Raw genomic sequence first — 26,216 nt, forward strand, 5'->3', positions numbered from 1 at the left:
TGGGAAAAAATAACTAAGACCACCACAGATGTGACACAGGCCACCAGCGCTGAAGCGGCGTGCAGGGGGTGAAAATTAATCTTTAAATTGGCTTTGAAAATAGTACCAATACATCTGTGTTAGCTGTAATGTCAGCAACAAGGTTTCAGACCTAAAATTATAGACTGGAGATCCAAAATTATAGGCTGGTGAACCGCCACAATGTTCTAGTTAATGGGGAACATAGTGGAGAATGTTCTTAAATAAACATCTTAATATAACTGAAAATATTACCTTCTACCAGTTAGACCTGGCTGGTGTTTTTGCTGGCTTGGCTTTCATTTTAATAACAACATATGAAACATTTTTAGTTTTTTTGAGAAAAAGCTACTGTGGAATATTGAGTTTGCTGTGTTGGTATTAACATTACGTCTTGTTATGAATTCTTAACATTTCAGAATAAATTGGTAATGATTATTGCATTGATCATGTTTCTCTTTGCTTCCTAACATTAATATTTAAAGTGAATGTCAATTTTGATGCTAAAGTGCCCGGTTTTTAAAAGTTTGATTAAAAACAGGGGCACTTTAATTCATCAAAATTTACATTTCACTCCTGTGAACTTACCTTTTAATCTTCACAGCAACTCCAGCTTCCTCCACCCGTCGCAAAGCTTCTTCCTGGGTCTTCCTCCAATCACGGTGTTGAATCAGACACTGATTCCACGGGGGGGGGGGGGGTAGCCGTGATTGGAGGATGACCTATCCATCATTTCCGACGTCAGAAATGGCTTGCAACGACCAGAGGAAGCTGGAGCTGCTGTTAAGATTAAAAGGTAAGTTTTTTTTTTTGTTTTGTTTTTTTTTGCACATAGGAGTGAAATGTAAATTTTGATTAATTAAAGTGATGGTAAACTATGCCTACCTTGAAAGATCGTTCTTTTATGAACTCCAAAAATAATGTGACTTTAATTCATGACTTTATCAAATTCGCTCTATTAATCAACTTATTTATTTTTGAAACTCGTATTTTATTATTTCTATCCTCCTCCCGTAACTTGGCAGCCATTGCTTTACTCCGGTCACGTTTTTTTTACAACCACTGAAAGCTCAGGCCAGTCGGCGACACTCCTCTTAGCTAACACGCCCTTCAATGCATATGCGCATGCCCTAACTCTTGTATCGCTGGCTGAGAGTGCTCTAGCTTTTAATTGTGCGCATGCACAACATTTATTTGCGGAGATTGGAAACATTGTACTGAGGATAAAATAAATGGGATTCTCAGTTGTTATTCTCTCTCTATTGATAGCTGCGCTTAGACTGAATACAAAGTAAACGATATGTTGGATACAAATACAATGTATTGCATACATAAATGTAACGCATGCGCAGAGCAAGTCAAGAAGATTGACATGCCAATTCTCTGACGCAGGGAAGGGTGGTTCTAAACTATCGCCGGGATGAAGATTCTAAACGGAAGTAATGGCAGGGGAGGAGCAAGGAGTGGTAACACTCTGAAAGCAAAATAATAATTTATTACATTTATGAATAATGATTATAAATAAATATATAGGCAAATTAAGTTATAAGTACTCAAAGATTAATATTTCAATATTTATATAGTAAAAATTTATCATCACTTTAAAGTGCCCCTGTTTTTAATCAAATTTTTTAAAACCTGGCACTTTTGCATCAAAATTGACATTCACTTTAATAAATAGAAACTTTAAAAATGAAATGTGCATTACAATGTGAAATAGAAACATTGTTGCAATATACTTCTGTTAGCAAAAATGCTTCTAGTAAAAGTTGTAACTGGTTTTCAGTGGCATATGCACATATGCTGTTAGGTCTGTGCACCAGTATTCAAGCACCATGGATGCTCAGAGAGTCAGTGGTGACTTGTATACACAAATGATATCTTAACAGAAGCAATACGCACCATCTTCAGTTCTCTGTTTGAATACCAGTGCACGGTCCCTAACAGGATATATGAATATGATGCAGAAAAACACATAGCTTTTACTAGAAGCATTTTTCTAATAGAGGTATATTGCAAATATGTTTATTTCATTTTGAAAAGCATTTATACACATTTAAACATTAATTAACTTTCTATCCCTTTTAATAATATAAATATGTTTCTCCAACATTGGTGTGTCCGGTCCACGGCGTCATCCTTACTTGTGGGATATTCTCTTCCCCAACAGGAAATGGCAAAGAGTCCCAGCAAAGCTGGTCACATGATCCCTCCTAGGCTCCGCCCACCCCAGTCATTCTCTTTGCCGTTGCACAGGCAACATCTCCACGGAGATGGTTAAGAGTTTTTTGGTGTTTAAATGTAGTTTTTATTCTTCTATCAAGTGTTTGTTATTTTAAAATAGTACTGGTATGTACTATTTACTCTGAAACAGAAAAGGATGAAGATTTCTGTTTGTAAGAGGAAGATGATTTTAGCAGACAGTAACTAAAATCGGTTGCTGTTTCCACATAGGACTGTTGAGATGAAGTAACTTCAGTTGGGGGAAACAGTTAGCAGACTTTTCTGCTTAAGGTATGACTAGCCATATTTCTAACAAGACTGTGTAATGCTGGAAGGCTGTCATTTCCCCTCATGGGGACCGGTAAGCCATTTTCTTAGTCAAAAACAAACAGAATAAAGGGCTTATTATGGGCTAAAAAACTGGTAGACATTTTTATGGGCTAAATCGATTGCTTTATTTGTGCATATTATTCAAATTTAGGCTAACAATTGACATTTATAATCTTGGGGAACGTTTATAAAATGGCAGGCACTGTATTGGACACCTTTTTCAGCCAGGGGGCCTTTCTAGTCATAGACTGAGCCTCATTTTTGCGCCATTAATGCGCAGTTGTTTTTTGAGAACAGGGCATGCAGATGCATGTGTGTGGATCTAAGACTCTCTGAAAAAGCTTTTAGAAGGCGTCATTTGGTATCGTATTCCCCTCAGGGCTTGGTTGGGTCTTAGCAAAGACTGTATCTGGGACTGTATAGGGGTTAAATTGAAAAACGGCTCCGGTTCCGTTATTTTAAGGGTTAAAGCTCTGAAATTTGGTGTGCAATACTTTTAAGGCTTTAAGACACTGTGGTGAAAATTTGGTAATTTTTGAACAATTCCTTCATACTTTTTCACATATTCAGTAATAAAGTGTTTTCTGTTTGAAATTTAAAGTGACAGTAACGGTTTTATTTTAAAACGTTTTTTGTGCATTGTTGACAAGTTTAAGCCTGTTTAACATGTCTATACCTTCAGATAAGCTATGTTCTATATGTATGAAAGCCAATGTGTCTCCCCATTTAAATTTATGTGATAATTGTGCCATAGCGTCCAAACAAAGTAAGGACAGTACTGCCACAAATAATGATATTGCCCAAGATGATTCCTCAAATGAGGGGAGTAAACATGATACTACATCATCTCCTACTGTGTCTACACCAGTTTTGCCCATGCAGGAGGCCCCTAGTACATCTAGTGCGCCAATACTTATTACCATGCAACAATTAACGGCTGTAATGGATAACTCCATAGCAAATCTTTTATCCAAAATGCCTACTTATCAGAGAAAGCGCGATTGCTCTGTTTTAAACAATGAAGAGCAAGAGGACGCTGATGATAATTGTTCTGTCATACCCTCACACCAATCTGAAGGGGCCATGAGGGAGGTTTTGTCTGAGGGAGAAATTTCAGATTCAGGAAAAATTTCTCATCAAGCTGAACCTGATGTTGTGACATTTAAATTTAAATTAGAACATCTCCGCGCACTGCTTAAGGAGGTGTTATCTACTCTGGATGATTGTGACAATTTGGTCATTCCAGAGAAATTATGCAAGATGGACAGGTTCCTAGAGTTTCCGGTGCCCCCCGACGCTTTTCCTATACCCAAGCGGGTGGCGGACATAGTAAATAAAGAGTGGGAAAAGCCCGGCATACCTTTTGTTCCTCCCCCTATATTTAAGAAATTATTTCCTATGGTCAACCCCAGAAAGGACTTATGGCAGACAGTCCCCAAGGTTGAGGGGGCAGTTTCTACTCTAAACAAACGCACTACTATTCCTATCGAAGATAGTTGTGCTTTCAAAGATCCTATGGATAAAACCTTCTACAACCAATTTCATGCATTGTTCCTGTCACTACGGCAGCGTGGTTCTGGTTCGAGGAACTAGAAAAGTCGCTCAGTAGAGAAACTCCATATGAGGAGGTTATGGACAGAGTTCACGCACTTAAATTGGCTAACTCTTTTATTTTAGATGCCGCTTTGCAATTAGCAAAATTAGCGGCGAAAAATTCAGGGTTTGCTATTGTGGCGCGCAGAGCGCTTTGGCTAAAGTCTTGGTCAGCGGATGTGTCATCCAAGACAAAATTACTTAACATTCCTTTCAAAGGTAAAACTTTATTTGGACCTGATTTGAAAGAAATTATTTCAGACATCACTGGGGGAAAGGGCCACGCCCTTCCACAGGATAGGTCTTTTAAGGCTAAAAATAAGCCTAATTTTCGTCCCTTTCGCAGAAATGGACCAGCCTCTAATTCTGCATCCTCTAAGCAAGAGGGTAATGCCTCACAACCCAAACCAGCCTGGAAACCAATGCAAGGCTGGAACAAAGGTAAGCAGGCCAAGAAACCTGCCACTGCTAACAAGACAGCATGAAGGAGTAGCCCCCGATCTGGGACCGGATCTGGTGGGGGGCAGACTCTCTCTCTTTGCTCAGGCTTGGGCAAGAGATGTTCAGGATCCTTGGGCGCTAGAAATAGTTTCTCAAGGTTATCTCCTGGAATTCAAGGAACTACCCCCAAGGGGAAGGTTCCACAAGTCTCACTTATCCTCAAACCAAATAAAGAGACAGGCATTCTTACATTGTGTAGAAGACCTGTTAAAGATGGGAGTGATACACCCAGTTCCAATAAAGGAACAAGGAATGGGATTTTATTCCAATCTGTTCGTAGTTCCCAAAAAAGAGGGAACGTTCAGACCAATTTTGGATTTGAAGATCCTAAACAAATTTCTCAGGGTACCATCGTTCAAAATGGAAACTATTTGAACGATTCTACCCACCATCCAGGAAAGTCAATTTATGACTACCGTGGATCTAAAGGATGCGTACCTACATATCCCTATCCACAAGGAACATCATCAGTTCCTAAGGTTCGCTTTTCTGGACAAACATTACCAGTTTGTGGCTCTTCCATTCGGATTAGCCACTGCTCCAAGGATTTTCACAAAGGTGCTAGGGTCCCTTCTAGCGGTTCTAAGACCAAGGGGCATTGCAGTAGTACCTTACTTGGACGACATTCTAATACAAGCGTCGTCCCTGTCAAAGGCAAAGGCTCATACGGACATCGTTCTAGCCTTTCTCACATCTCACGGATGGAAGGTGAACAAAGAAAAGAGTTCTCTGTCCCCGTCAACAAGAGTTCCCTTCTTGGGAACAATAATAGATTCCTTAGAAATGAGGATTTTTCTGACAGAGGTCAGAAAATCAAAACTTCTAAGCTCTTGTCAAGTGCTTCATTCTGTTCCTCGTCCTTCCATAGCGCAGTGCATGGAAGTAATAGGATTGATGGTTGCAACAATGGACATAGTTCCTTTTGCACGAATTCATCTAAGACCATTACAACTGTGCATGCTCAAACAGTGGAATGGGGATTATACAGACTTGTCTCCAATGATTCAAGTAGATCAAAAGACCAGAGATTCACTCCGTTGGTGGCTGACCCTGGACCATCTGTCCCAGGGAATGAGCTTCCGCAGGCCAGAGTGGGTCATTGTTACGACCGACGCCAGTCTAGTGGGCTGGGGCGCGGTCTGGGAATCCCTGAAAGCTCAGGGTCTATGGTCTCGGGAAGAGTCTCTTCTCCCGATAAACATTCTGGAACTGAGAGCGATATTCAATGCTCTCAGAGCTTGGCTTTAACTAGCAAAGGCCAAATTCATAAGGTTCCAATCAGACAACATGACGACTGTTGCTTATATCAATCATCAAGGGGGAACAAAGAGTTCCCTGGCACTGAAAGAAGTGACCAAAATAATTCAATGGGCGGAGGATCACTCCTGCCACTTGTCTGCGATCCACATCCCAGGAGTGGAAAATTGGGAAGCGGATTTTCTGAGTCGTCAGACATTTCATCCGGGGGAGTGGGAACTCCATCCGGAAATCTTTGCCCAAATAACTCAATTATGGGGCATTCCAGACATGGATCTGATGGCGTCTCGTCAGAACTTCAAGGTTCCTTGCTACGGGTCCAGATCCAGGGATCCCAAGGCGACTTTAGTAGATGCACTAGTAGCACCTTGGACTTTCAACCTAGCTTACGTATTCCCACCGTTTCCTCTCATTCCCAGGCTGGTAGCCAGGATCAATCAGGAGAGGGCCTCTGTGATCTTGATAGCTCCTGCGTGGCCACGCAGGACTTGGTATGCAGACCTGGTGAATATGTCATCGGCTCCACCATGGAAGCTACCTTTGAGACAGGACCTTCTTGTTCAAGGTCCATTCGAACACCCAAATCTGGTCTCCCTCCAACTGACGGCTTGGAGATTGAACACTTGATTCTATCAAAGCGTGGATTTTCAGATTCGGTGATAGATACTCTGGTTTAGGCCAGAAAACCTGTAACTAGAAAAATTTACCATAAAATATGGAAAAAATATATCTGTTGGTGTGAATCCAAAGGATTCCCATGGAATAAGATAAAAATTCCTAAGATTCTCTCCTTTCTTCAAGAAGGTTTGGAGAAAGGATTATCTGCAAGTTCCCTAAAGGGACAGATCTCTGCTTTATCTGTCTTACTACACAAAAGACTGGCAGCTGTGCCAGATGTTCAAGCATTTGTTCAGGCTCTGGTTAGGATCAAGCCTGTTTACAGACCTTTGACTCCTCCCTGGAGTCTAAATCTAGTTCTTTCAGTTCTTCAAGGGGTTCCGTTTGAACCCTTACATTCCATAGATATTAAGTTACTATCTTGGAAAGTTTTGTTTTTGGTTGCAATTTCTTCTGCTAGAAGAGTTTCAGAGTTATCTGCTCTGCAGTGTTCTCCTCCTTATCTGGTGTTCCATGCAGATAAGGTGGTTTTGCGTACTAAGCCTGGTTTTCTTCCTAAAGTTGTTTCTAACAAAAATATTAACCAGGAGATAGTTGTACCTTCTTTGTGTCCGAATCCAGTTTCAAAGAAGGAACGTTTGTTACACAATTTGGACGTTGTCCGTGCTCTAAAGTTCTATTTAGAGGCTACTAAAGATTTCAGACAAACATCTTCCTTGTTTGTTGTTTATTCTGGTAAAAGGAGAGGTCAAAAAGCGACTTCTACCTCTCTTTCCTTTTGGCTTAAAAGCATCATCCGATTGGCTTATGAGACTGCCGGACGGCAGCCTCCTGAAAGAATCACAGCTCACTCCACTAGGGCTGTGGCTTCCACATGGGCCTTCAAGAACGAGGCTTCTGTTGACCAGATATGTAAGGCAGCGACTTGGTCTTCACTGCACACTTTTGCCAAATTTTACAAATTTGATACTTTTGCTTCTTCGGAGGCTATTTTTGGGAGAAAGGTTTTGCAAGCTGTGGTTCCTTCCGTTTAGGTGACCTGATTTGCTCCCTCCCTTCATCCGTGTCCTAAAGCTTTGGTATTGGTTCCCACAAGTAAGGATGACGCCGTGGACCGGACACACCAATGTTGGAGAAAACAGAATTTATGCTTACCTGATAAATTACTTTCTCCAACGGTGTGTCCGGTCCACGGCCCGCCCTGGTTTTTTAATCAGGTCTGATTAATTATTTTCTCTAACTACAGTCACCACGGTATCATATGGTTTCTCCTATATATATTTCCTCCTGTCCGTCGGTCGAATGACTGGGGTGGGCGGAGCCTAGGAGGGATCATGTGACCAGCTTTGCTGGGACTCTTTGCCATTTCCTGTTGGGGAAGAGAATATCCCACAAGTAAGGATGACGCTGTGGACCGGACACACCGTTGGAGAAAGTAATTTATCAGGTAAGTATAAATTCTGTTTTGACATCCAAACACACATCAATCCATGTACTACAGAGAGGGGGATTTATTGCCTTAAACTTTTCATTTTATTTTACTGATTCAAAATAATATCTGAAATATATTTATAAACCTAATTTAATGGGGCCTCATTCGTTTGCCATTTTAATTAGATTTCTCTAGAGGTTTGAAAAATCCTAGTAAACTTATTTTCAATAAAAATGTTAAAAGTAAGGTTGTTTCTAGATACTGATATTCTATGTGTAGCAAAATAAACCGCCATCTTTGAAACGCCATTAACGAGCACTAATTAGTCTATCTGATTACACTGTGCAAAAAAAGGTGGCTGTTATGATACTAAAACAATTTAGTATTGAAATAAAGGGACATGATAGTCCAAATTAAACTTTAATGATTCAGAAAGAGCATGGCATTTTGAAAAACTTTCAGATTCTGTATTTATATCCCCTTTCTATGAGAGCATACTCAGGTACCCCCTGAGCTTTCTGCCGGTACAGAAACATTGTTGTAAACACCATTGACCGTGCTAAACACGTGAGCATTTTATTTAAATAAATTTAATTGCACGTTCCACTGAATCATCAGGGTTTAACTTTCATTTTCCTTTAACACTCTAAAATTGCAAACATTTTTTTACATCTTCTCTCCCTTTAAGGCATTTTAGCCAACAATATTTTCATGGGACATTATAGGAAATTAATCCATTACAGCTTAAAGCATAAACCCCAAAACAAATATCCTTATAAGTGTTTGAAAGGCGGAAATTTAACGTAAATCCTCTCAGCGTCATTGTGATGCTTGTGTCTATAAATAGGCAACATATTCATAAACCTGTTTTATTCTCCTTATGAACGACCAGCCAAAATATTTATTACCTGAATAAATATAAAGCTAAAGCTGTTTAATGTTAAGCTTATGTTAGTTTTGGTTGTGCACATCCATGCTCATTGGCTTATAGGTACTTCCTGTTAATGCTCATTGGCTTATAGGTACTTCCTGTTAATGCTCATTGGCTTATAGGTACTTCCTGTTAATGCTCATTGGCTTATAGGTACTTCCTGTTAATGCTCATTGGCTTATAGGCTCATCCTGCTAATACTCAATGAGATTTACCAGAAAGTGTCTATCAGCCAATGAGCATTAAAGGCACACTAAACCCATTTTTTTTCTTTCATAATTAAGAGAGAGCAGCAACTTTCTAATTTACTCCTATTTTCAATTTTTCTTCGTTCTCTTGCTATCTTTATTTTAAAAGCAGGAATGTAAAGCTTAGGAGCTGTCCCATTTTTTATTCAGCACCTGGGTAGCGCTTGCTGATTGGTGGCTACATGTAGCCCTTGTTGATTGGTGGTTAAATGTAGCCACCAATCAACAAGCGCTACCCAGGTTCTGAACAAAGCTTTTCCCCCTGTTTTATACAAATATTCTTGTTGTTGACACTGCAGAGACAATTGACTATTTTCCTTTCTTTCTAGCCAAGTGGAAAGGGTCCGCGATTACCTGAAGTTTACTGTGTAATTAGTCGGCTTGGCTGCTTTGATCTGTTTTCCAAGGTAAGTATTACATGAATATAATAAATCTACTACAGATTCTAGAAATGTAATTCATAGATATTTTGCATTGTAATATTTCTGTGCAAGGTTTTTTTAAAAACCATTTAAAACTAATTTTGTTAGCGAAAAGTGCATTGTTTTGCTGTCCAGGTACACACCCTTTGAAAAACCTCTCAAGCTTGAATTTCTGATCTCCTTTGTATACAAAACGTATATTACATTTTTGATATAGTTCTTTAAACACTTTCTTCAATCACTTTACATCAGTTACACAGTTATAGGCAAGCTATAGTACTATATGGAAACGCTGTAGCATGTTAGAGCATTTCTATGTTGTAGTTTTATGTTTCTTTAAAGGGACATGACACCACATTTTTTCTTTCGTGATTCAGATAGAGCATGCAATTTTAAACAACTTTCTAATTTACTTCTATTATCAAATTTGCTTCATTCCATATCCTTTGCTGAAAAGCATATCTAGATAGGCTCAGTAGCTGCTGATTGGTGGCTGCACATGATGCCTTGTGAGATTGGCTCACGTTTGTGCATTGCTATTTCTTCAACAAAGGATATCTTAAGAATGGAGCAAATTAGATAATAGAAGTAAATTGAAATGTTGTTTAAAATTGTATTCTCTATCTGAATCATGAAAGAAAAAATGTGTGTTTAATGTTCCTTTAATCGTATTTTATCCACGTCAGTACTTTATGATATGTTATTAGTGGGCAGGTGAAACAAGAAGAGTAATGTCTTACAGGCAAGGAAAACTGTTGTATGGCTGGTTAGATAGGTCTGCCTAGAATTAATTCACTGTAAAGGAAGGTCATTAATATTCTGGATAACGTCGCTTAATATCTTAGATCTATTATGTTTTTTTATTCTCTAAAAGGTGATTTATCTTATGAGGCTCAGAGGTGGGTGCCACATTTTTGGCTAACGCTCTGCTGTGTTTAAAAAAGATCATGGGAGAGAGCAACGTTATTTTTCTTGATGTAAATGAAATCCTATATTACAATAAAGAACATGGCTATGTCCCACAGGTCATAAGAACATTAATATGGGAACGGTTACATTACAAGAGCAAGGGGCTAATGTGCGAGTTATGGGATAAGCAATCAGAAAGCTGATGATGAATACACAGAAATACCAATGACTTTTTTTAGTATGATATGAAGCTGTGTGTTACTATAGGCTCTGAGCCAGCCTGGGAGCTTGATAAGTCAGTTTGTGCTCTACGACGTTCCATAATGACATTAGTTACAGAACTAGGCTGTTACTTCATCATAGCGATAGGTTTGTAAATGTAGTAAACCGAATTGTTTTCCATATACAAAACTGAGCTGTAAAAAAAGTTTAAGACCTATCTCATCCTTTGCTGTATTTGGACACATGGCGATCTTGCTTTCAATTTTTCATTTTATGACATCACAAGTAGAATCTAGGTCCTTTACTGACACAGGTTAAATATGCTGACAAATGAGGCCTCTATGTAAATGATCTTCAATGTACGTTTGTCCTTAAAGGGACAGTATACTATAAAATTGTTTTTCCCTTAATGTGTTTCCAATTACTTTTTTTTACCAGCTGCAGAGTATAAAATGTATGAGATTTGCTATTTGTGTATATGAATTAGCTGATTTTGTGTTTTGAAGCCACAACCTAATAAAATGGGTTGAGCTTGTAGGTATAATCAGATCTCATTACATTATCACCTTGTGTACATATACCTGCTTCTTTATCTTATATCTGTCCATAAACCAATCACCAATACTTGGAGAAAATTAACATTTTATTACTTTATCTCTTCTATAACCCACTAGGAGTGTAATTTCTGCTACTGGTTGTGTTAACACAGCTTGGGCTTGAGGCCAAAAACTTTAAGGATGGGTGGGGATACCACAGGCTAAATAAACTATTTTAAATGCCAATATAAGGGTAATGGCAATACTTGTAAACAATTTAATACACTGCAGCAGGTAAAGTGGATCATTGGAAACAAATTAAAGGGGAGAAGATTTTTGAGTAAACTGTCCCTTTTTAAGCTGTGCACAAAAACAATTCTGTATTTATATTTTGCTAATTAAAGACCAGTGAGTGCTTTTATGGACGGGAGTCTATGTGGACATAAGAGCACCCTCACAGTTGTTTATTTCAAGTGAGAATGCATCTTCCAACCTGATGTGAGATATAGAGAGAGAATAATACACAGATATATATATTTATTTATATTTTAAACATGCCACTGTCATAGGGTGCCACCTTTTCCACAACTCAGTTTCTGAAATTTCTACACTTATCTGCTCCACCCAACTATGCTCCTATTGTGAGTGGAAATGTCTAGGAGCAACAACCGCCCAGCCACAAAAGGCCATCCATGTGATGCAGTCCTGTGCATGTGCAATCCCCTCTCGTGCACGCTCCTGCTGGGTGAAAGAGGGAATGTGCTCTGTCCTTGGCTGGACTCATGGGAAAAGAAAAACTAAAAGATCATTGAAGCATTTGTTTAAATAGTTGGATACTGCAGAATGTTTCTACCAAAATATGAATTAAAATAATGTGTATTTTAACTTTACTGATACTTTAAGCATAATACTCCCTATATACACTGTATGTTCGCAGTATTTTTATATTTATACCATTTAATTACATCAGAATCAGTCAAGCACAGAAAACGGTTTATATCCACTGATATTTAAGAGGTTGATATTTTAAAGTAGATAAACTCCTATTACACAAATGATTTAGCTGCTTTAGATATGAAGTGTATGATGGGTGTATAGTGGTGTTCTGTAAGGTATTGAGACGTATGACTTGCTCTGCACATACAACGCTTCAGTTTCCACATTAGATTGTTTTTAGATATCTTGTTTTACCCCCCATACATTACCTATAATATTATTATTTCTCTACTACAGTTGCCAAGTAACTCTTGCACGTTGCCGTATCCAGGGATATACATTGCTTTTCATTATCATGAATATTGTTTAAAGGGATTGGAAACCCAAAAATGTTCTTTAATGATTCAGATAGAGCGGCAATTTTCTAATTTACTCCTATTATCAATTTTTGTTTTCTGTGTTCCCTTTGTATCTTTTGTTGAAAAGCAGGGACATAGGCTTAGGAGCCGGCCCATTTCTAGAGCACTATACGGCAGCAGTTTTGCAAGAATATTGGCCATTTGCAAGAGTACTAGAGGGCAGCACTATTGCCTTTCATGCAGTGCTCCAGATGCTACCTAGGTATCTCTTCAACACCAAATATTATGAGAACGAAGCAAATTTGATAATAGAAGTAAATTGGAAACTTTTAAAAAATGGTTTATTCTGTCCGAATCACAGGAGAAAATGTTGGGGTTTCATATCCCTGCTTGAGATATGTTTCATATAGCTGAACCTACTATCCAAAGTATAGAAAATAACAGGAGTATGTTGTCACACGCAGCACTCTTTGCCAGGTGTGTAACTTGTTGTAGGAAACTGCGTACGGGCTAAAACTGCTAAACAAGTTCCCAATCTGGCGTATGTTAACTTTATTATAAGGAAATGAGACAACGCTGAGATAGCTGCGCACAAAAGTATCTACCGGTAGTTTACAGCACTAGGTTGACCCCTTTTCTTGAAAAAATACCGACCATGCTCATTCGCATAAATTTGCATAAATAATGATATGGCGTAAATTGGGAACTAAAGCTGCTATGACTGATTTTAAATGTTCATTTTTTTATAATTAGATTACAGCACGTTTAGAAGTTTGACTATGATAACATTCCCCCCCCCCACTATATTTTATCTTTATTTTCAACTTGAACTGAACCTGAAAAATACCAGCTAAGTGGCAACTCTATACAGCAATAATTCTAAAAGAAATATGGAACCGATATTTTTTCTTTCATGTTTACAATTTTAAGCAGCTTTCTAATTTACACATATCAATTTTTTATTTGTTCTCTTGGTATCTTTATTTGAAAAGCAGGAATGTAAGCTTAGGAGCTGGCCCATTTTTGGTTCAGTACCCTGAGTTATGCTTGCTTATTGGTGGCTACATCAGCCCCCCCTTGCACATTCTTGCCTAATCCCTGGTGGTCTAGGGAATCCAGGGATGTTGGTGTGTGTCGGCAATGTGAAGAGGGTTTAAGGAAGCTGGATTGAGGGGTTGGCGTTCATACACCTCAATCTCAGCTCCCTTAAGCCCTAGAAACCTCCAAGACCCACTGTTTGAAAGGTAATTTCATGTGTGTCTTGGGCGGTTTAAGCATAAACACTTATAAAAACAAGAAATAAAAGTACACGTGTTTAATGCACAACATTTAAATTACTCCTCTAACAGACCATCAAAAAGGCCTAGAGACCCCCCAAGACCTCTTGTTTTAAAGCCCATAACCCTGTTATATAAGTTTGTACAGCCAAGTGATAACTGTCGTAATAGTAATTACCTGGCATGAATAAATGTGCATTTATTTGTTCAGAGGCTTATGGGAGCCCCTATGTATAGATCAAAGTTACCTAACTCTACCGAAAGCCCCTTATTTATATGTATTTAACCCCTTCTTATTACTATACGGCTAGATTTAGAGTTCTGCGGCCAAAGGGGTGAGTTAGCTACACATGCTAACATGGTATTTAGAGTTCACAGAAGGGCTGCGTTAGGCTCCAAAAAAGGGAGCGTAGAGCATATTTACCGCCACTGCAACTCTAAATACCAGCATTGCTTACGGACGCGGCCAGCTTCAAAAACGTGCTCGTGCACGATTCCCCCATAGAAAACAATGGGGCTGTTTGAGCTGAAAAAAAAACCTAACACCTGCAAAAAAGCAGCGTTAAGCTCCTAACGCAGCCCCATTGTTTCGTATGGGGAAACACTTCCTAAGTCTGCACCTAACACCCTAACATGTACCCCGAGTCTAAACACCCCTAACCTTACGCTTATTAACCCCTAATCTGCCGCCCCCCCCTTTCGCTGACCCCTGCATATTATTATTAACCCCTAATCTGCCGCTCCGTACACCGCTGCAACCTACGTTATCCCTATGTACCCCTAATCTGCTGCCCCTAACACCGCCGACCCCTATGTTATATTTATTAACCCCTAATCTGCCGCCCCCAACGTCGCCTCCACCTACCTACAATTATTAACCCCTAATCTGGCGACCGGATCTCACCGCTACTCTAATAAATGTATTAACCCCTAACCCTAACACCCCCCTAAGTTAAATATAATTTAAATCGAACGAAATAAATTAACTCTTATTAAATAAATTATTCCTATTTAAAGCTAAATACTTACCTGTAAAATAAACCCTAATATAGCTACAATATAAATTATAATTATATTGTAGCTATTTTAGGATTAATATTTATTTTACAGGCAACTTTATAATTATTTTAACCAGGTACAATAGCTATTAAATAGTTAATAACTATTTTAATAGTTACCTAGTTAAAATAATTACAAAATTACCTGTAAAATAAATCCTAACCTAAGTTACAATTAAACCTAACACTACACTATCAATAAATAAATTAAATAAAATACCTACAATTATCTACAATTAAACCTAACACTACACTATCAATAAATTAATTAAATACAATACCTACAAATAAATACAATGAAATAAACTAACTAAAGTACAAAAACTAAAAAAGAACTAAGTTACAAAAAATAAAAAAATATTTACAAACATAAGAAAAATATTACAACAATGTTAAACTAATTACACCTACTCTAAGCCCCCTAATAAAATAATAAAGACCCCCAAAATAAAAAAATACCCTACCCTATTCTAAAATTAAAATAGAAAAGCTCTTTTACCTTACCAGCCCTGAAAAGGGCCCTTTGCGGGGCATGCCCCAAAGAATTCAGCTCTTTTGCCTGTAAAAAAAAACCATTACAACCCACCACCCACATACCCCTAATCTAACCCAAACCCCCCTTAAATAAACCTAACACTAAGCCCCTGAAGATCTTCCTACCTTATCTTCACCATGCCGGGTTCACCGATCGATCCAGAAGAGCCTCCGATGTCTTGATCCAAGCCCAAGCAGGGGCTGAAGATGTCCATGATCCGGCTGAAGTCTTCATCCAAGCGGGAGCTGAAGAGGTCCATGATCCGGCTGAAGTCTTCTATCAAGCGGCATCTTCAATCTTCTTTCTTCCGGATCCATGTTCATCCCGCCGACGCGGAACATCCATCTTCACCGACGTCTTCCCAACGAATGACGGTTCCTTTAAGGGACGTCATCCAAGATGGTGTCCCTCGAATTCCGATTGGCTGATAGGATTCTATCAGCCAATCGGAATTAAGGTAGGAATATTCTGATTGGCTGATGGAATCAGCCAATCAGAATCAAGTTCAATCCGATCAGCCAATCAGATTGAGCTCGCATTCTATTGGCTGTTCCGATCAGCCAATAGAATGCGAGCTCAATCTGATTGGCTGATCGGATCAGCCAATCGGATTGAACTTGATTCGGATTGGCTGATTCCATCAGCCAATCAGAATTTTCTTACCTTAATTCCGATTGGCTGATAGAATCCTATCAGCCAATCAGAATTCGAGGGACGCCATCTTGGATGACGTCCCTTAAAGGAACCGTCATTCGTCGGGAAGTCGTCGGTGAAGATGGATGTTCCGCGTCGGCGGGATGAACATGGATCCGGAAGAGAAGATTGAAGATGCCGCTTGATAGAAGACTTCAGCCCGATCATGGACCTCTTCAACTCCCGCTTGGATGAAGACTTCAGCCCGATCATGGACCTCTTCAGCTCCCGCTTGGATGAAGACTTCAGCGGATCATGGACATCTTCAGCCCGCCGCTTGGGCTTGGATCAAGACATCGGAGGAGCTCTTCTGGATCGATCGGTGAACCCGGCGTGGTGAAGACAAGGTAGGGAGATCTTCAGGGGCTTAGTGTTAGGTTTATTTAAGGGGGGTTTGCGTTAGATTAGGGGTATGTGGGTGGTGGGTTGTAATGTTAGGGGGGGTATTGTATGTTTTTTTTTTTTTACAGGCAAAAGAACTGAATTCTTTGGGGCATGCCCCGCAAAGGGCCCTTTTCAGGGCTGGTAAGGTAAAAGAGCTTTTCTATTTTAATTTTAGAATAGGGTAGGGCATTTTTTTATTTTGGGGGTCTTTGTTATTTTATTAGGGGGCTTAGAGTAGGTGTAATTAGTTTAAAATTGTTGTAATATTTTTATAATGTTTGTAAATATTTTTTTATTTTTTGTAACTTAGTTCTTTTTTATTTTTGTACTTTAATTAGTTTATTTAATTGTATTTATTTGTAGGTATTTTATTTAATTAATTTATTGATAGTGTAGTGTTAGGTTTAATTGTAACTTAGGTTAGGTATTTATTTTACAGGTAATTTTGTAATTATTTTAACTAGGTAGCTATTAAATAGTTATTAACTATTTAATAGCTATTGTACCTGGTTAAAATAAATACAAAGTTGCCTGTAAAATAAATATTAATCCTAAAATAGCTACAATATAATTATTATTTATATTGTAGCTATATTAGGGTTTATTTTACAGGTAAGTATTTAGCTTTAAATAGGAATAATTTATTTAATAAGAGTTAATTTATTTCGTTAGATTTAAATTATATTTAACTTAGGGGGGTGTTAGGGTTAGGGGTTAATACATTTATTAGAGTAGCGGTGAGATCCGGTCGCCAGATTAGGAATAATTTATTTAATAAGAGTTAATTTATTTCGTTAGATAAAAATTATATTTAATTTAGGGGGGGTTAGGGTTAGAATTAGCTTTAGGGGTTAAAAAATTTATTAGAGTAGCGGTGAGCTCCGGTCGTCAGATTAGGGGTTAATGCTTGAAGTTAGGTGTTGGCGATGTTAGGGAGGGCAGATTAGGGGTTAATACTATTTATTATAGGGTTATTGAGGCGGGAGTGAGGCGGATTAGGGGTTAATACATTTATTATAGTAGCGGTGCGGTCCGGTCGGCAGAATAGGGGTTAATAAGTGTAGGTAGGTGGCGGCGACGTTGGGGGCGGCAGATTAGGGGTTAATAAATATTATGTAGGTGTCGGCGGTATTAGGGGCAGCAGATTAGGGGTACATAGGGATAACGTAGGTGGCGGCGGTGTACGGAGCGGCAGATTAAGGGTTAAAAAAATTTAATTGAGTGGCGGCGATGTGGGGGGACCTCGGTTTAGGGGTACATAGGTAGTTTATGGGTGTTAGTGTACTTTAGAGCACAGTAGTTAAGAGCTTTATAAACCGGCGTTAGCCCAGAAAGCTCTTAACTACTGACTTTTTTCTGCGGCTGGAGTTTTGTCGTTAGATTTCTAACGCTCACTTCAGCCAAGACTCTAAATACCGGCGTTAGAAAGATCCCATTGAAAAGATAGGATACGCAAATGGCGTAGGGAGATCTGCGGTATGGAAAAGTCGCGGCTGCAAAGTGAGCGCTAGACCCTTTCCTGACTGACTCCAAATACCAGCGGGCGGTAAAAACCAGCGTTAGGAGCCTCTAACGCTGGTTTTGACGGCTACCGCCAAACTCTAAATCTAGGCCATAATGTTTAGAGGAAAACACACATACACATTATTGTTCATAAACTTGTTTATTACCTTTTTTATTTAAAAAAAAAAACAAAACATTTTTTTCAAACTTTTTTTTTGGTAGTTTTTTTTATTTTTAATGTCATAATGGTATAGTTTGAATCTTTAAGGTCTCCTGAAAAAAATATATATGTGTGTGGTTTCTCACTGAAAGTAAGGCCTAAAAATTAGCAGCATATAAAAACAGCTCAGCAAGTGGGTGGAAATGGCAGTTAAAGGGTTAAATGCCCTGATCAGGATGTTACAGCTACCAGTGTTGCTGGCAGTGCCAGGGGATGTAGGAAATATGTAATGGGTATATACAGGTTCCTGTGTACAAATAGCGTTAAATCATTTTTTCCCAGTTTAAACCACTAACCACTTTAATACTTTCAGTTTTCATTCCTTTTTTATTTTATCATTTCATGTTCCATTCAATGTGGGAAAGCCAAGCTATGGGCTTATTTATGTTGGCTCCGATCAGGAAAGAAAAGCAGTCACTTGAGTATTAAAGAGTTCCATCTGTGTAGTTTTATTGCCCTTTTTTCTTCTGTTTTGAATGTTTCAGATACAGTTGCTTGTATGGTGATTGCCTCTGTCTTCATTTCTTTAGACAAACATAGCCGTCTGTACCTCGCAAGCAGTTACTCATTATATGTAACAGTAACCATTAGACAGCATCGGTATCTGCTATAGAGGCCCTATTACAAATTTTACTGCCATCTTAGGGTCTCATCACAGAAACAGGTCTTCTGTCTCCTGTTCAACAACAATATATGTAGCATAACTATGGATTTATTTCTAGGGATCTCCCTTATTTGCCTAAACTGTTTTAGTCTCACAGGCTCCCTTATTTATCTACTCTTAGAACATTTTTTCCCCTTGTTTTTACAACATGTAAAATCTTAAAGGGACACTGAACCCAATTTTTTTCTTTTGTGCTTCAGATAGAGCATGCAATTTTAAGCAACTTTCTAATTTACTCCGATTATCAAATTTTCTTAATTCTCTTGGTATGTTTATTTGAAAATCAAGAATATAAGTTTAGATGCCGGCCCATTTTTGGTGAACAACCTGGGTTGTCCTTGCTGATTGGACAGCACCAATAAACAAGTGCTGTCCATGGTCCTGAACCAAAAATTTGCTGGCTCCTTAGCTTAGATGCCTTCTTTTTCAAATAAAGATAGCAAGAGAACGAATACAAATTGATAATAGGAGTAAATTGCTTAAAATTGCATGCTCTATCTGAATCACGAAAGAAAACAATTGGGTTCAGTAACCCTTTAAAGATCCATAATAAATTACCAGACTTCATATATTTAAATTCTTTTTTGTTATTTTGTATACATTCAGATGTTTGTTTTTTTAAACAAGTAATTTTTATATTATAAAACCTACTTTAAAGTTGGAAAAAATAGCCCCACGCCGTTTCAAAACACTCAAGAAATAGGCATTTTTTTCTTCATTCCCCATGTCCAGTCAGCATTGGCTTGCTGATCACACAAGGGAGCGTGCACGCAATAGCGCGCTGAGGTCACTGAACGCTGACTGACACTCTAACAGGGGAAATGGTTGCAGCATTTACACCATCTTTGCTACCGTGTCTGTTTCTGCAATCTTCAAGAGCCGGGTGCTTACTGCAAACAACGTTAAAAATACATTTAATGCACACTTAGAATATTATTTGGTAGATGTTTATATGCTGCTATGATACAGTAAACTACCATTCTTTTAAACATTATTGTGTTTAAAATCAATGTAATTTCCATAAAGCCTTTCTAATAACTATACTTCCCTATGTGAAGCACCTTTTATGCAAACTCTTATCTGCTTTAAGGATGCTTCCTAGGTTGCCATAACAGCTATTGTCGATCGACTCCCTCGTGAACGTGCACAGAGGTGCTGGGTCGGTTTTTGACTGACATTTTGCAACATTCGCTTGCGTGCAGAAGCTGTGGGGAGAAAGAGAATAGCTGGTCGTACGACTCACAGAACCATTGGAAGCTAAATCGCCATTTTCAATGGGCAGTGGAATCTATTTACATATCTTTAAAACAACAAATTACATGTAATAGATTTACTGTATATTTGTGAAATTTTTAAGCAATTCAAGTACTGCGCATTAACCTCTTGATGAAAAATGACTTTAAGGACCCTTCAAAGTGATATAAAGCCCATAAAAATGTTATTTTGTGATTCAGACAGATAATACGATTTAAAAAAGTTTCCAATTTGCCTCTATTATCAAATTTGATATTCTGTGTTGAAGAGATACCTAGGTAGCATCTGAATCACTACATTCCAGGACATAGTGCTGCCCTCTAGTGCTCTTGTAAATGAATTACATTCTTGCAAATCTGCTGTCATATAGTGCTCCAGAAATCTGCCGGCTCTTTAGTATATGTCCCTGCTTTTCAACAAAAGATACAAAGAGTTAGTACAAAGAAAAAAATGATGATAAAAGTAAATTAGAAAGTGTATAAATTGCTGCTCTTTCTGAATCATCAAAGAACAAGTTGGGGTTTTATATCCGTTTAATTTCAAACATTTAATATTGTAGTCTTGTTTACCTAATAATTTTAGTGTATCTGGCGGTTTATGTCTTTACTCCCACTGTGCCTTAAATGAGAAATAGAATTTACAGAAAGTTGTTGAATGTATTAAAGAGACGTGAAATCAATTTTTTCTCTCTCGTGATTTAGACAGATAAATAGACGTAAATTATTATTAAATTAGACGTAAGTTGTTTAAAATTGTATGCTCTACCTTGTTTTGTTCTCTTGGTATCCGTTGTTGAAAAGCATACCTAGGGAATCTCGTGAGCTGCTGATTGGTGGCTGCATATGTCTTGTGGTATTGGCTCACCCATGTGCATTGCTGTTTCTTCAACAAATGATATCAAGAGAATGAAGCGAATTAGATAATAGAATTAAATTGGAAAGTTGATTGATTTTATCTATCTGAATCATGAAATAAATATGTTGAATCATGTCCCTTTAAGCTAGAATGAATATTAAATAATCTTGTACCAAACTTTCAAATTGTAAAATAAAGTGTTTTTTACCAATAAATTCTGTATAATTTTTGGATTTTCTATGTAAAATGTGTTGATTTCCTTAGTCTCCCTTATTTTCTTCATTAAAAGTTGGCAGCCCTAAGCATAAAAAACTTCCAACCATTTGCTTTGTCATCTTAAGTCGTTGCAGACCACCCATAATACATAAAGTGTATTAATAGACCGCCCATAATACATAAAGTGTATTAATAGACCGCCCATAATACATAAAGTGTATTAATAGACCACCCATAATACATAAAGTGTATTAATAGACCGCCCATAATACATAAAGTGTATTAATAGACCGCCCATAATACATAAAGTGTATTAATAGACCACCCATAATACATAAAGTGTATTAATAGACCGCCCATAATACATAAAGTGTATTAATAGACCGCCCATAATACATAAAGTGTATTAATAGACCACACATAATACAAAGTGTATTAATAGACCGCCCATAATACATAAAGTGTATTAATAGACCACCCATAATACATAAAGTGTATTAATAGACCGCCCATAATACATAAAGTGTATTAATAGACCGCCCATAATACATAAAGTGTATTAATAGACCGCCCATAATACATAAAGTGTATTAATAGACCGCCCATAATACATAAAGTGTATTAATAGACCACACATAATACATAAAGTGTATTAATAGACCACACATAATACATAAAGTGTATTAATAGACCACACATAATACATAAAGTGTATTAATAGACCACACATAATACATAAAGTGTATTAATAGATCACACATAATACATAAAGTGTATTAATAGACCACACATAATACATAAAGTAAAAAGAGAGAAGCGCTCAACCTGGGAACGAACAATAGCATAATAGCTTGTTCTATGGCTAGTTACCACCCTAGAAGCAGCCTCTTTTTGCTCAACATGTGCCTTTCACAGAAAAGAACTTTCCTGTAGCATATCAGTCTGATCCTGACTTCACAGTACAGTCCAGCCCCGAAATACCAGGCAATCCCTTTCTGAACAAGAGAAACAGCAAAACCCCAGACGTACGTTTCGGCCTATTGTGGGCCTCGTCAGTGAGGTGCAGCCATATCCCTCTAGGCACACTGAGCAACGGGTCCACGTCTGGATTCCCGCATCACACTTAGGGAGACTTCCCTAAGTGTCATAATTTGCATAAGTAAAAAGAGAGAAGCGCTCAACCTGGGAACGAACAATAGCATAATAGCTTGTTCTATGGCTAGTTACCACCCTAGAAGCAGCCTCTTTTTGCTCAACATGTGCCTTTCACAGAAAAGAACTTTCCTGTAGCATATCAGTCTGATCCTGACTTCACAGTACAGTCCAGCCCCGAAATACCAGGCAATCCCTTTCTGAACAAGAGAAACAGCAAAACCCCAGACGTACGTTTCGGCCTATTGTGGGCCTCGTCAGTGAGGTGCAGCCATATCCCTCTAGGCACACTGAGCAACGGGTCCACGTCTGGATTCCCGCATCACACTTAGGGAGACTTCCCTAAGTGTCATAATTTGCATAAGTAAAAAGAGAGAAGCGCTCAACCTGGGAACGAACAATAGCATAATAGCTTGTTCTATGGCTAGTTACCACCCTAGAAGCAGCCTCTTTTTGCTCAACATGTGCCTTTCACAGAAAAGAACTTTCCTGTAGCATATCAGTCTGATCCTGACTTCACAGTACAGTCCAGCCCCGAAATACCAGGCAATCCCTTTCTGAACAAGAGAAACAGCAAAACCCCAGACGTACGTTTCGGCCTATTGTGGGCCTCGTCAGTGAGGTGCAGCCATATCCCTCTAGGCACACTGAGCAACGGGTCCACGTCTGGATTCCCGCATCACACTTAGGGAGACTTCCCTAAGTGTCATAATTTGCATAAGTAAAAAGAGAGAAGCGCTCAACCTGGGAACGAACAATAGCATAATAGCTTGTTCTATGGCTACTTACCACCCTAGAAGCAGCCTCTTTTTGCTCAACATGTGCCTTTCACAGAAAAGAACTTTCCTGTAGCATATCAGTCTGATCCTGACTTCACAGTACAGTCCAGCCCCGAAATACCAGGCAATCCCTTTCTGAACAAGAGAAACAGCAAAACCCCAGACGTACGTTTCGGCCTATTGTGGGCCTTGTCAGTGAGGTGCAGCCATATCCCTCTAGGCACACTGAGCAACGGGTCCACGTCTGGATTCCCGCATCACACTTAGGGAGACTTCCCTAAGTGTCATAATTTGCATAAGTAAAAAGAGAGAAGCGCTCAACCTGGGAACGAACAATAGCATAATAGCTTGTTCTATGGCTAGTTACCACCCTAGAAGCAGCCTCTTTTTGCTCAACATGTGCCTTTCACAGAAAATAACTTTTCCTGTAGCATATCATTATTATGACCCTGGGGAAGTCTCCCTATGGGTGATGGGGGAAACCAGACGTGGACTCCTTGCCCATTGTGCTTAGAGGAATGTGGCTGCACCTCACTGACGAGGCCCATAGGAGGCCGAAACGATCGTCTGGGGTTGTCATGTTCCTTGTTCAGAGGAGAATTGCCTGGTATTTCGGGGCTGGACTGACCTTACTTGGCGGGATCAGACTGATATACTTCAGGAAAGTTTTCTTCTGTGAAAAGCACACTGGTCTAAAAGAGGCTGCTTCCGGGTGGTAAATCGCCATAGAACAAGCCACTGAGCTGTTGTTCGTTCCTGGTAGAGCGCTTCTCTCTTTGTATGCAAATTATTATGACCCTGGGGAAGTCTCCCTATGGGTGATGGGGGAAACCAGACGTGGACTCCTTGCCCATTGTGCTTAGAGGAATGTGGCTGCACCTCACTGACGAGGCCCATAGGAGGCCGAAACGATCGTCTGGGGTTGTCATGTTCCTTGTTCAGAGGAGAATTGCCTGGTATTTCGGGGCTGGACTGACCTTACTTGGCGGGATCAGACTGATATACTTCAGGAAAGTTTTCTTCTGTGAAAAGCACACTGGTCTAAAAGAGGCTGCTTCCGGGTGGTAAATCGCCATAGAACAAGCCACTGAGCTGTTGTTCGTTCCTGGTAGAGCGCTTCTCTCTTTGTATGCAAATTATTATGACCCTGGGGAAGTCTCCCTATGGGTGATGGGGGAAACCAGACGTGGACTCCTTGCCCATTGTGCTTAGAGGAATGTGGCTGCACCTCACTGACGAGGCCCATAGGAGGCCGAAACGATCGTCTGGGGTTGTCATGTTCCTTGTTCAGAGGAGAATTGCCTGGTATTTCGGGGCTGGACTGACCTTACTTGGCGGGATCAGACTGATATACTTCAGGAAAGTTTTCTTCTGTGAAAAGCACACTGGTCTAAAAGAGGCTGCTTCCGGGTGGTAAATCGCCATAGAACAAGCCACTGAGGAGCTGTTCGTTCCTGGTAGAGCGCTTCTCTCTTTGTATGCATAATACATAAAGTGTATTAATAGACCACACATAATACATAAAGTGTATTAATAGACCACACATAATACATAAAGTGTATTAATAGACCACACATAATACATAAAGTGTATTAATAGACCACACATAATACATAAAGTGTATTAATAGACCACACTTAATACATAGTGTATTAATAGACCACACATAATACATAGTGTATTAATAGACCACACATAATACATAAAGTGTATTAATAGACCACACATAATACATAAAGTGTATTAATAGACCACACATAATACATAAAGTGTATTAATAGACCACACATAATACATAAAGTGTATTAATAGACCACACATAATACATAAAGTGTATTAATAGACCACACATAATACATAAAGTGTATTAATAGACCACACATAATACATAAAGTGTATTAATAGACCACACATAATACATAAAGTGTATTAATAGACCACACATAATACATAAAGTGTATTAATAGACCACACATAATACGTAAAGTGTATTAATAGACCACACATAATACGTAAAGTGTATTAATAGACCACACATAATACATAAAGTGTATTAATAGACCACACATAATACATAAAGTGTATTAATAGACCACACATAATACATAAAGTGTATTAATAGACCACACATAATACATAAAGTGTATTAATAGACCACACATAATACATAAAGTGTATTAATAGACCACACATAATACATAAAGTGTATTAATAGACCACCCATAATACATAAAGTGTATTAATAGACCGCCCATAATACATAAAGTGTATTAATAGACCGCCCATAATACATAAAGTGTATTAATAGACCACCCATAATACATAAAGTGTATTAATAGACCGCCCATAATACATAAAGTGTATTAATAGAACTGCGTTAGTTGTGCAAAACTGGGAAATGGGTAATAAAGGGATTATCTATCTCTTTTTAAACAATAGCAATCTGGAGCCTCATTAAGTGTGCATATATAAAGAATGTGCACGTTTTGATAATGGATGTACAACCTCAATTCCGAAAAAGTTGGGACAGTATGAAAAATGCAAAAAAACAAAGTGAATTCAGTTAACCCTGTACTATATTGAAAACACATTATGAACACATTATTTGATGTTTTACTTTGTGAATTTAATGTATTTTTGAAAATATTCACTCATTATAAATCTGATGACTGCAACACGTTCCAAAAAGTTGGGACAGGGGCAATTTAGAACTATTAGCGATGTGACAAGTTGAAATAAGAAGGTGATGTGAAACGGGTGAGGCAAACGTGTAATCATAGTATATAAGGAGCCCCCAAAAAAGGCATAGTCCTTTAAGAGCAAGGATGGGTCAAGGCTCGCCAATCTGCCAAAAGATGCGTCAGAAAATAATCCAACACTTTGAGAACATCATTCCCCAAAGACAAATTAGTAGGATTTTGGGCATTTAACCTTCTACAGTGAACAATATAATTAAAAGATTCAAGGAATCCAGTCTAAACTTGGTGCATAAAGGGCAAGGCCGAAAACCACTTCTGAATGTGCGTGATCTCCGATCCCTCAGATGTCACTGTCTCAAAAACCGGCATGAGTCTGTAATGGATATCCTGAC

General features: G+C 38.6%; 1 protein-coding gene across 3 annotated transcripts in view; it reads left to right on the forward strand.

The window, feature by feature from the left end:
- The window catches only part of DENND2B (DENN domain containing 2B), an 804,449-nt gene that overhangs the window by 668,667 nt on the left and 109,566 nt on the right, over window positions 1–26,216 (forward strand). For all 3 annotated transcript variants that reach the window (XM_053720608.1, XM_053720607.1, XM_053720609.1), the window contains one exon: window positions 9,481–9,558. In XM_053720608.1, coding sequence (XP_053576583.1) covers window positions 9,481–9,558 — 78 coding nt within the window. The remainder of the gene's footprint in view (window positions 1–9,480; window positions 9,559–26,216) is intronic.

The sequence above is a fragment of the Bombina bombina genome, chromosome 7 (assembly GCF_027579735.1).
Source record: "Bombina bombina isolate aBomBom1 chromosome 7, aBomBom1.pri, whole genome shotgun sequence".
Lineage (NCBI taxonomy): Eukaryota > Metazoa > Chordata > Amphibia > Anura > Bombinatoridae > Bombina > Bombina bombina.